At 36.1% G+C, this 11,206-nt stretch overlaps 1 protein-coding gene across 1 annotated transcript; it reads left to right on the forward strand.

Moving 5' to 3' along the window:
• The first annotated feature begins 8,528 nt into the window (after nucleotides 1-8,528).
• Nucleotides 8,529-10,784, forward strand: LOC147389143 (uncharacterized). The gene has a single exon (XM_086419743.1). The coding sequence runs from the start codon at nucleotides 8,529-8,531 to the stop codon at nucleotides 10,782-10,784; it is 2,256 nt and encodes a 751-aa protein (XP_086275869.1).
• Nucleotides 10,785-11,206: the final 422 nt, after the last annotated feature.

Consider the following 11,206-nt stretch of genomic DNA (forward strand, 5'->3'; position numbering starts at 1 on the left):
ATTGTTGAAAAAATCTAAAATTTTAGACATTATTTCGATTTGCAAACAAAAATGTTGTGAATTATTTTGGTTTGATTGATGAAAAACTCTAAAATTTGATGGATTATTTCGGTTTGCAAAAACAAATGTGGTGAACTATTTTGTTTGATTGTTGAAAATATATGATATTTGGTGGTTAGGTTCCTTAAATATGATTAATTCTTAAATAGGATTTAATGGATTTTATAAAGTCATTTTTTACCATTGTCAAATAAAATATAACAATTCAAAGGGTGTGAAAGCAAATTGGACATCCAAACAATATGAAGTTTGGGTCGAGATATACTATGAATTAGTTAAGAAGGGAAGCATATCACATAAAGTTCTTGACAAAATTGCTTATGGAATCCTAATGAGAGAGTTTAAAATAATAATAAAAAAACTAGTATTCACTATGATCTAAGGAAAATGAAAAACAAGTAGGATAAGTAAAAAAGCATTTGGAGACATTGGGATAAGATTTATACCAATACTGACATGTCTTATGATATTGAAACCAGCATGTCAAATGCAACTGATGAGTGGTGGGATGGTTGGCTAGACTCAGGTCTGCCTGAAAGCTTTTTGGCCTTCCACACCTTGGGCAGTAGAATACTATCTATTCTAATTGGCTATCACGTGGTGACCTTCTTCCAGATTTTGGCACTATGACTTACCTCTTTGACTGATGGGCTTCCATTTTCGTTTTTGGTCCTCAATTTTTCTCTCAAGTTGTGTCATGATTCACTTCCAACCTGTTGTTGGGATTATAACGGTTTCCCTTCTATTGGTCGGCTCGACTCTTCTTCTTTACTGGTGTTGGGACATCTCCCCATGTCAGAAGACTTGGCTTTGAACTACATTCTTCTACCTCCTTCTTCAGTTTGCTGATCCCCTTTCGTTCCTTACTGACTTGACATTCTCTATTTGTTTCCTGGACCAGTCTCCTTCCATTGTTGATGGTGATTTAATTGGATCAATTTTCTATTGGCTACCTCATTCTTTCAACTTTCCCTCATTTACAATGATCGTCTAGGACTTCTTTACTATTTTGTGGTCTCTAAAGTAACAAAAGGCAAGAAAGTTGAAGGATGGGGCCCCGATGTAGTGACTACCAATGTTCTTTCGAAGATTTTATCAATACTCAAATAATAAAGAGAAATAGAAAAGAAGATGAATAGTTAACTTGCAGAGTGATCTTTTTCTTGTAGGATTTTATCTCTTTTAGCCTATTGGCCACCAACCTCTTTTTTGTTTGGTCACTTGATTTTTATAAACGAAATCTTGAGACATGTGTCACCACACGGTTGATCTATATGTTAGATGAGTTGTTCCATTTGAGGCATAATTGAATACTTTGGGAGATGAACCTATCATTTGTCAGTAGGATTGGAACTTGATGTATAAGTGTTGCAAGTTAGTTAATGTGGAGAAAAATATCTTTGACGCATGGTGTCCCATAAGCTAGATTCAGATCTTCCTTGTATTTATCTCTATGAAGAGATGTGCTTGGACTTACATGTTTGCTTAGGGTCGTTTAAATTCTACACTACAAACTACTCAAGTCAAGATTAAAAAAAAAAAACACTCCAAAAATACAAAGAAGAAGAGTCAAATATAAGGTTGAGTAAGGACAAAAGTGATGTGAAAAATTCCTCATCTCTCTCCTCTATTTTTTTCTCTTCTATCCTCCTTACTTCTCTTATTTTAATTTCGATTTATAATAGTCATAGGATGTAATTCTAACCCTCCCCTACCTCTAGTAGATCAGACTTTGGTTCGATTGAAAATATAGGGGTTGAAGCTTCTTTTTTCAAAACAAAATTATATTATCTTTAATCCCTAACAACAAGTTGCACACGTCACAAAACTCATTTTGAGGCTAAAGGAAGTTGGGCCCTTCTCATTCCATGAGAATGGGCCCATAATCGCAAAGCCGACATTTTTTCAAAACTTATTTTCTAAAAACAAAATATAGTAAGGCCTCTTCTCTCAATGAAATGACCTTCTTAGTTCAAGCCGACATTAAAAAAGATCCTCGTTCAAGGGCACAAAATCGATGTTTAACCAAATTTTCTTATTTTCACTTTATTTCAAAAATGACCAAACTTTTAAGGTTACCGTAACTTGATTGAGAGAGAGGGCTCTCTATAACCGAACCCTTACCTAGATCGTAGGTGGATTGGTGTCCTAATCCATAGCAGATGTCAAAAAATTATTTTCCTTAAAAATACCTTTTGAGTGACCATTCACACTCTTTTAGAAAATAAGTTTCGAAAAAATGTCGGCTTTGCGATTATGGGCCCATTCTCATGGAATGAGAAGGGCCCAACTTCCTTTAGCCTCAAAATGAGTTTTGTGACGTGTGCAACTTGTAGTTAGGGATTAAAGATAATATAATTTTGTTTTGAAAAAAGAGGCTTCAACCCCTATACTTTCAATTGAACCGAAGTCTAATCTACCGGAGGTAGGGGAGGGTTAGAATTACATCCTATGACTATTATAAATAGAAATTAAAATAAGAGAAGTAAGGAGGATAGAAGAGAAAAAAATAGAGGAGAGAGATGAGGGATTTTTAATATCACTTTTGTCCTTACTCGACCTTACATTTGACTCTTTTTCTTTGTATTTTTGGAGTGTTTTTTTTTTATCTTGACTTGAGTAGTTTGTAGTGTAGAATTTGAACGACCTTGAGCAAACATGTAAGTCCAAGCACATCTCTTCATAGAGATAAATACAAGGAAGATCTGAATCTAGCTTATGGGACACCATGCATCAAAGATATTTTTCTCCACATTAACTAACCTGCAACACTTGTACATCAAGTTCCAATCCTACTGACAAGTAATAGGTTCATCTCCCAAAGTATTCAATTATGCCTCAAATGGAACAACTCATCTAACATATAGATCAACCGTGTGGTGACACATGTCTCAAGATTTCGTTTATAAAAATCAAGTGACCAAACAAAAAGGAGGTTGATGGCCAATAGGCTAAAAAGAAATAAAGTCCTACAAGAAAAATATCACTCTACAAGTTAACTATTCATCTTCTTCTCTATTTCTCTTTATTATTTGAGTACTAATAAAATCTTCGAAAGAACATTGGTAGTCACCACATCGGGGCCCATCTGTAGACACCCCATTTTTGCATTCGCCTGATTAATCAACTCGTCGACCCGATCGCAAAGGTTCCCAATGATGGATGTGTATTCCATTGCTTTATTTTGTTACTAGTGTGTTTCAGAAATCCGGATGAGGTATCTCGAACTGACAAAATCTTATAAATCACGCTACGCTAGGAAAATACGACTCCAGAAACATAGAAATCATCATCTTGCAAATCAAAAAGAAACTTCACGATAAAAATCACTAAAAATTGACCAAATTACCAAAATACCCCTAACATCAAAACAACCCTAGAGCCTACATTACGCTTAGGAAAACTCATTCAAACACATAAAACAACAAATCGGAACCAAATAAATCATTTCACCAATTTTAACAGAATTCGACAAAATTACGAAAATACCCCTCATAAAATTCACGACCATTTCATACAAAAACTTCATAAATGACAAAAACCAACATTCCCATTGAATTCCTTACGAAAAACTGATTCCAAAACATCCTGGAACATGGAAAAACGACTTAAAACGTAAAAAAATCATCTCCGAGGGCAAAATGGTAATTTCACAATTTTAAAAATTAAAGATTTCAAAATTAATAAATAAATCATTAAATAATGTAAAGTGAAACATTAATAATATTAATTTTAAAATGTGAACAAAAAAAATCGATCAATCAGGCTTTCAGGCAAAATTGTTGAGGGTTCGCAAGATATTTCTTTAAGGACCTCTCCATTTGGGGGTCCAAAGAATTAAAGATATAATAGAGAGGGGTTCTCCCAAAATTTAAAGTCAATCAAGCAAGACTAAATTCAAGATATTAAAGTCAATCAAATAAAACTAAAGTCAAAATTAAAGTCAATTAAGTAAGACTAAAGTCAAGTATTAAAGTCAATCTCATAAGACTAAAGTCAAAATATTAAAGTCAATCTCATAAGACTAAAGTCAAAATCCTAAATCAAAACCCTAATCTAAACTAATCAAGTCAATCTCATAAAACTAAAGTCAAAACCCTAAATCAAAACCCTAATTTAAACTAATCAAGTCAATCTCCTAAGACTAAAGTCAAAACCCTAAAGACTTAAGTCCATCTCATGAGACCAAAGTCAAAACCCTAATTAAAACTCTAAAAGAAACCCTAATCAAACCCTAATGCTTCTAAACTTTATAAATAGGAGCCTCCACACCCTATTTTCGTATCAAAAGAAAAAACCCTAGAAAAAGTAGGTAAATAAGCCTCCATAGCCTCCCCAAAACCCTAATTTTGGAGTCCCAACTCCTTCCCTAACACCCCTATTCCGATTTTAGCCCAAAAAACACCCAAAAACCTCTCAAAAACATCCCAAAAATCCACAACAAATTCGAAGTACCCAGATCCAAGAAGGGGATACTTTACCTCGGAGATCAAGAATCAGATCCGGATATAGAACGAAGTAAGGAATACGGTACAAGGAGCCATTCTCACCAGATCTGAGGGAATAACACTTTTGCAGATCAAAAGGTAAATTTTTTTATTTATTTTTAATCTAGGTTTGTCATTAGCAATGTAGATGTATTTGGGATAAGTAGAGACCGGCATTGGCCGGGCGGGGTTGGTGCCTAATACCTTCCAACCCCGTAACATGATCCCCAGATTCAGATTTCTATAGTAGATTAGTTCTTTTATCCATTGTAGGGTCAATTTGGTTCCTAGACCGTAATAACTAGGTGGCGACTCCCAAACCTCAAGGGTCAAAAGCGGATCCGCGCACCTCGGGTAATCGAGGGCGCTTTCACCATCCTTCAACTTTCTTGCCTTTTGCTACTTTAGAGACCACAAAATAGTAAAGAAGTCCTAGACGATCATTGTAAATGAGGGAAAGTTGAAAGAATGAGGTAGCCAATAGAAAATTGATCCAATTAAATCATCATCAATAATGGAAGGATACTGGTCCAGGGAACAAATAGAGAATGTCAAGTCAGTAAGGAACGAAAGGGGATCAGTAAACTGAAGAAGGAGGTAGAAGAATGTAGTTCAAAGCCAAGTCTTCTGACATGGGGAGATGTCCCAACACTAGCAAAGAAGAAGAGCCAAGCCGACCAATAGAAGGGAAGCCCTTATAGTCCCAACAACAGGCTGGAAGTGAATCAAGACACAACTTGAGAGAAAAACTGATGACCAAAAACGAAAATGGAAGCCCATCAGCCAAAGAGGTAAGTCATAGTGCCAAAATCTGGAAGAAGGTCACCACGTGATTGCCAATTAGAATAGATAGTATTCTACTGCCCAAGGTGTGGAAGGCCAAAAAGCTTTCAGGCAGACCTGAGAGTACTCAGGGAGAAGGCCTAGACCAAGGTCGACCACCTTTCACACCTTAGTACTCTCCATCGATCAAGAAGACATCAAAGGAGAAAAAAATAGTCGAGGTCTACCCACACGCAAGAAGAAACCGATAGGTCAAAGATCGAGCTCAACATCAAAGAATGACACTCATCTCGAGAAGTGAAAAACCTCTCCACAGTATCGATATGCAAGAAAAACATTGGCCTAAAACATGTTCATTTGCTGAAAAAATATTTTGAAAAATTAGTGAAAGAATCCTGGAGAAGGGATTTTTTTTCTAAATAGTCCTTATGTTTTAGACGGTATCTTAATAGTCCATTTAGTAAACGTTTCTGTTATTTTCTTAACAATCCAGGACCTCATCTCCCGTTATAATATTTTTGAAATACCCAAACTACTCTTTTTCTCATCTTCTTCAAATAGTTAAGTTTTTCAATGGCGATTGTAGTCATTTTCGACGAATTTTTATTGTGAATAATGAATGAAGAATGATATACTCTTAATCTTGAACATTTAGATATATTTTTTTTTTTACAAGTCAAAAGTGGATTTCAAAAGATGGGGCTCAAGACAAGGGCATTGGGATCTTTTTTTTCCATTAATCTATTAAGAAGATTAAGACGCCAATGAAGTCATGTTATCCGTGTCAAGCCACATGGATATCTCTTACATGAGTTGTCCTAGAGTGATATCAAAATTTACATCGTTACACACATTGCTAGCGTGGAGATGCTCAGAGAACCATTGATGCTTTTCACTCTTATCTCGATGAAAAGCATCTATGGTTCTGTACACACAGCCACATCAACAATGTGTGGTACGATGTAATTTTCAATGTCACTTCACCATTTTCCCTCTTAACATTTCACCAAAAGGCCTAAAATTAATGTTATATGTACCCCTCCAGGTTTTGGTTAATATTTGAGATTCCCTTGTATTTTCAAACTGATGACATTCCCTTTGACCATGGTCTTCATTAAGAGATAAATAGAAAATGACTGAAATACCCTCATCTTCAATTTCTTCCAAAAATTATCCTTTAACGTCTGATTCTAGATAAAAGATCAATGTGCTCAACCTGCTTGCCTTTCTCTACTGTTTTGTCCTAATGAATGAGAATAAAACAAATAAGATTTAAACTTACACACGATTTGTCAAAATAATGATGTGATGGAAGCCCTTGAATTTTATTAAGTTTTTTTATTCCAAAGAACTATCAATGTTTTTTCTATTGAAACTTAGGTGTACGACCTCTTCCTTTCCATATACGCACTTAAAAAATGGTTTTTGTTTTTTGACTTGATATAAACGACTTTCCAAACAAGACCTTATCCCTGACACCAAAAGTATTCTAGAAAATTCTTTTGAAGTTATCCGAAGTATTAAAACTACTTCAACAACCAACAAAACCCCAACCCACCAATCACCAATCCATAAGTCCAATCAGATAAAACCATCCAATCCTATTCATGTCCATTTATGGGGAAAATATTTTGCTTGATCAATGATTTTTATTGTATAAAAAATTAAAAAAAAAAAAATCAATCTGTCTATAAAATGCCACATGTACCTTATCTCAAGCCCACTTCTTAGTGTGATATAACACAAGTGAGCTTGATTGGTGATCTATAAGTCAATAACTGCAGTCAACAATGTAGTTTACTAAGGTGACCTTGACAAGAGCCAAGACCACGAAGCGCCGACCCTTATCCTATTCTAGACTAAAAGCTTGCCCTCAAACGACTTTCACCCTTTCACACTGGAAGTCAGTCAACACTAAATGTGACACAAGAGAAGTTTGATGCCGTCCACATTAACATTAAAGAATACCTTGTCACACGGGACCGAAACCGACTTTGAAGTGGATAGGTTGCTTCAAAATTTTGCAGAAACACTCTCTTTTAGCTAACACGTGGCTCTCTTATATTTCCAAAACGATGAGATAACCCCTGAGTTTTCATTAATATTCGTAATACATCCTTATTGTTTTCAAACTGATTATATACCCTCTTGACCTTGGTCTTATCATATGATCACCATCACCACCAACATCGTCACTATCACAATTGCCATCATCTTATCGTCACTATTACAATCACCATCACCATCATAACCCTCATCATCATCATCATCATCACCAACATCATCATCATCATATCCAAGTAGAATTGGCAATGGGTCGGATAATATTCACTTACCTGACTCATTTTATCTGAGATATGCGTGTATGGGTGCAAATTTTTTGTCCAATTAAGAATTCAGGTAAATTTATCCGTAATTATTTTTATTCAAACATTTTTAGGGTCAGATATGGATATATGTCCTATCCAACCCGAATATATGCTTATCCAAGTATAATACAGTAAATTCAAAATAACATATATATGTATAATCCAAAATTAAGGACTTTCCATCATCTTCACAATTAGATATATATATCCAACTTGGATATCCACTTGAACTTTAGGTAAAGTCGGATAAAGATTTTAAAGCTAATTTAAGTCATTTTTCATTACATGATAAGAGAAGACCCAAGTCAAGGGGTATGTCATTAATTTGAAAACATTAGGACTGTCTCAAATATTCCCGGAAACATGAAAGTCCAACGTGTCTTATCATGGGAAGTGTTCTAGCAAAACTTTGAAGTAGGTTGGCCGCATCAAAGTATTTTTTCCTTGGGACCCATCATCCTTATAAATATACCAAAAAGATTAATGATACATATCTTTTAGACTTGAAACAAAATATAATCAAACCAATAGTTAGAAATCAACCATGAAAATGCTCAAATCAAATTACTGAAAGTCATCAATCAAGTTGATTACTTGTGCATATTGTTAATGGATCCGAGAAATATTCACCAAGATATTGGAGGCAATGACATCAGTTTTTTTGTCGTGCCAAGGGGAAACGATGTCTTTACGTGATGCACAAGTCAAATTCAGTCTCATGATGTGACATTATACGCGTCAAACAAAACTCAGCTGATCACAATGTCTTTAAGAAGTAAATTCCTACTTTAAGATAAGAGACAAAAACACAAACTAGACAAAGTGAGAGATGGGAAGGACAGGGTGCACCTACAATGGCGATCTTAATGACTCTATGTTTGGTAAGCCTATGCTATGGATCGGCATCTATGTCGCGGTGGCTTCTCTGGCATGCTTATTTGCAATGGGTGCAGATGCACTTCGTGGGTTCCGACACCGAAAGCTTTGGTTTCCTTGCAAATACTTCTCTCTCAATTCAAGTTCCCTAACAATCATATCCATTGCACTAAAATTTCCAATGGATTTGACTAGTCACATGCCTCACCGCCAAGACCAGCTCGCGAAGCTAAGTAGTACCATCTTGATATGCACCGCAATGGCTAATTTCACGCCCTCACTGGGAACCATGGAGAGCAAAGAAACAAGCATGAACATGATGGCTTTGAGTATTCTTGTCATCACACTCATCACCAATGTCTCCATACAAATGGGTACGGGTGCAATTTACATTTTCCTACCAGAACATGCTTTAATCATGTTTTCAATGCTTGTTTTACTTGTAATCTTGGTTTTCTCTGCTTTAACTATTCCAACCACTAAACATTTGCTAGAACAACAATACCGTTTAAAACTCCAACAAGCCAAGGATGAAGCCTTAGCTTACGATGGAGAATCTCCGGTTAAGAAACTAAGAGAACATGTTAAAAAATCTTGGATGATGGCTCATACTTGTTGTCCTCAATTTGTGATGGGGCGTTGGGTGACATGTACTGCTTCAGGAGCATTTTGTCTCCTCAGCTCTTTGATCTTAATGGAAGCCATCCTTCGATCATTTTCAGGCTCATTTGTAGGCTCATTGAAATTTTGTGGGGGAAAATCTGAATATAACTGGTCAACCACACTGGTTCTTGTTGTTCAGAGTACCGCAGTATGGGTTGGTACCATTGCCCCTGTTTATAGATGGCTTAATGCCATTAAACATTTTAGGTGCCTTGAAAGGGGGGAAGAACATAGCTGCAAAAATGAGTTTAAAGTAGAAAGGTGTTGGACCAAGAGATTAGAAAAGTGGAAGGAGAGCCCCATCGCTTTATGTGTCCATGGACAACAATGTAGGAAGTTAGTGCACACCACAAAAAATCTACTTCTGGATTTCTGTATAGGAATGCAGACTACCGTAGTGGTAGTAAGCAAAGCTGTTATGTTTTCTTCCATATTTTTTGTAAGACAGATTAGAAAGGTTTCATATGGTTTCCGATTCTGCCTTTGCTGCTGCAAGAGATTACACAAGGGGAATGGAAATGCTTTAAATAATGAGTCGGGGTCGGATTCAGGACCTACTATGAAGCTGGACCTGAGCCATTTTGTGATACATCTTCAAGGGGAGGAGAAATTGGTCGAGCTAATTGCGAAGAATGGCTGTGAGGCTACTGATAATTGGATTCAAAGGGGAAGAATGATGCGACCAACTTATCTTATCCAGCTTTTGAATGATAAGTCAACCATGTCAAATGGTTTCAAAGGAGTGAGAAACTTTGATAGTGATCAAGTTCCCACACTATGTTCTGAAGAAGCTCCTCATGGTTGGGCTCTAACGGTGGTGACACTATTAAGCATTGCCATGTCACTTTCCAATATTGACAATCATCTAATGAAAATGTTGTTGTGTGGCGTAAGGGAAGGCCTCAGGTATGTCAGACTCATAGAAAAGAAACTTGACAAGAAAGGAGAGTTTACGAACATCAGAAAGGCGGCAGATATCGTGTGGCTACGGATTGAACTTTATAATAAGTGGTTCAATGAGGATCTTGAGAAATTGGCCCTTGAAGGGAAAAGCCCGATATCGATTGTTAAAAAACTTGCTGATACTGGAAAGAACTATGTCATGGACTTCATGAACAGTAGTTCTAGAAGTAGATGTGAATTGAAAGAGAACCCTCTTGAATGGCCTGCCAAAGTAGTAGCAGCAAATTCCATGTATAGGCTCGGTCAAACTATTCTACAGGTTCACGATGACGACCATGACCAGACAATAGATGATGCATTGTTTGAAGGATTATCTCAAACAATCTCTCAAGTTTTGGCTGCTTGCCTTACAAACTTACCACAAGTTATATCCATAATGTGCTTTTGCAAGGACATTAAAAAGGGAGAAAAGAGCATCCATAATGCAGCCTACCTTCTTGGTGAAACTGAATTTTTTTTGAAAACCCTAGGCAAGCAAGAGGTTTCGGATATGGATCGTGATCAACTTGCATGTATTGACAATTGGTGTTCTTTGAGTTTGAGTAGGCAAGACCCTTCACCCCTCCCTTTGACTGTGTTCTAGTAGGATGTAATCTACTGATTGATGTTTCCTTGTTTGAAGGCAGGACTCTCGTCCTCCCTCATTTTCTTTTTTACCTTTCTTAGTTCTATAAATTTCTGTGTATCAAAAAAAAAAAAAAAAAAGATGTAACTCGATTCACAGACAGAAAATGAAGCGGCTTATAATTCAGATAATATGCATTATGAATAGTGCAACCTGTATTCATATGTAGGATTCTTAAAATAGTATTCTACAAACATCATTATATGGAAATCACATCCTTCGGATCTTGACTAAATTCAAGTTACAAGTTATCCCCACACATCACAAATGGATTTAATGTGGAGAGCAACTATGATAGATAAATTGATGCATGAATACATTATGCAAAATGTAAACTATCATGCTTCCATGTATCATACAATATTGCAATACAGGCAGAT

This window comes from Akebia trifoliata, chromosome 12 (assembly GCF_017979445.1).
Source record: "Akebia trifoliata isolate Shusen 1 chromosome 12, ASM1797944v1, whole genome shotgun sequence".
Classification (NCBI taxonomy): domain Eukaryota; kingdom Viridiplantae; phylum Streptophyta; class Magnoliopsida; order Ranunculales; family Lardizabalaceae; genus Akebia; species Akebia trifoliata.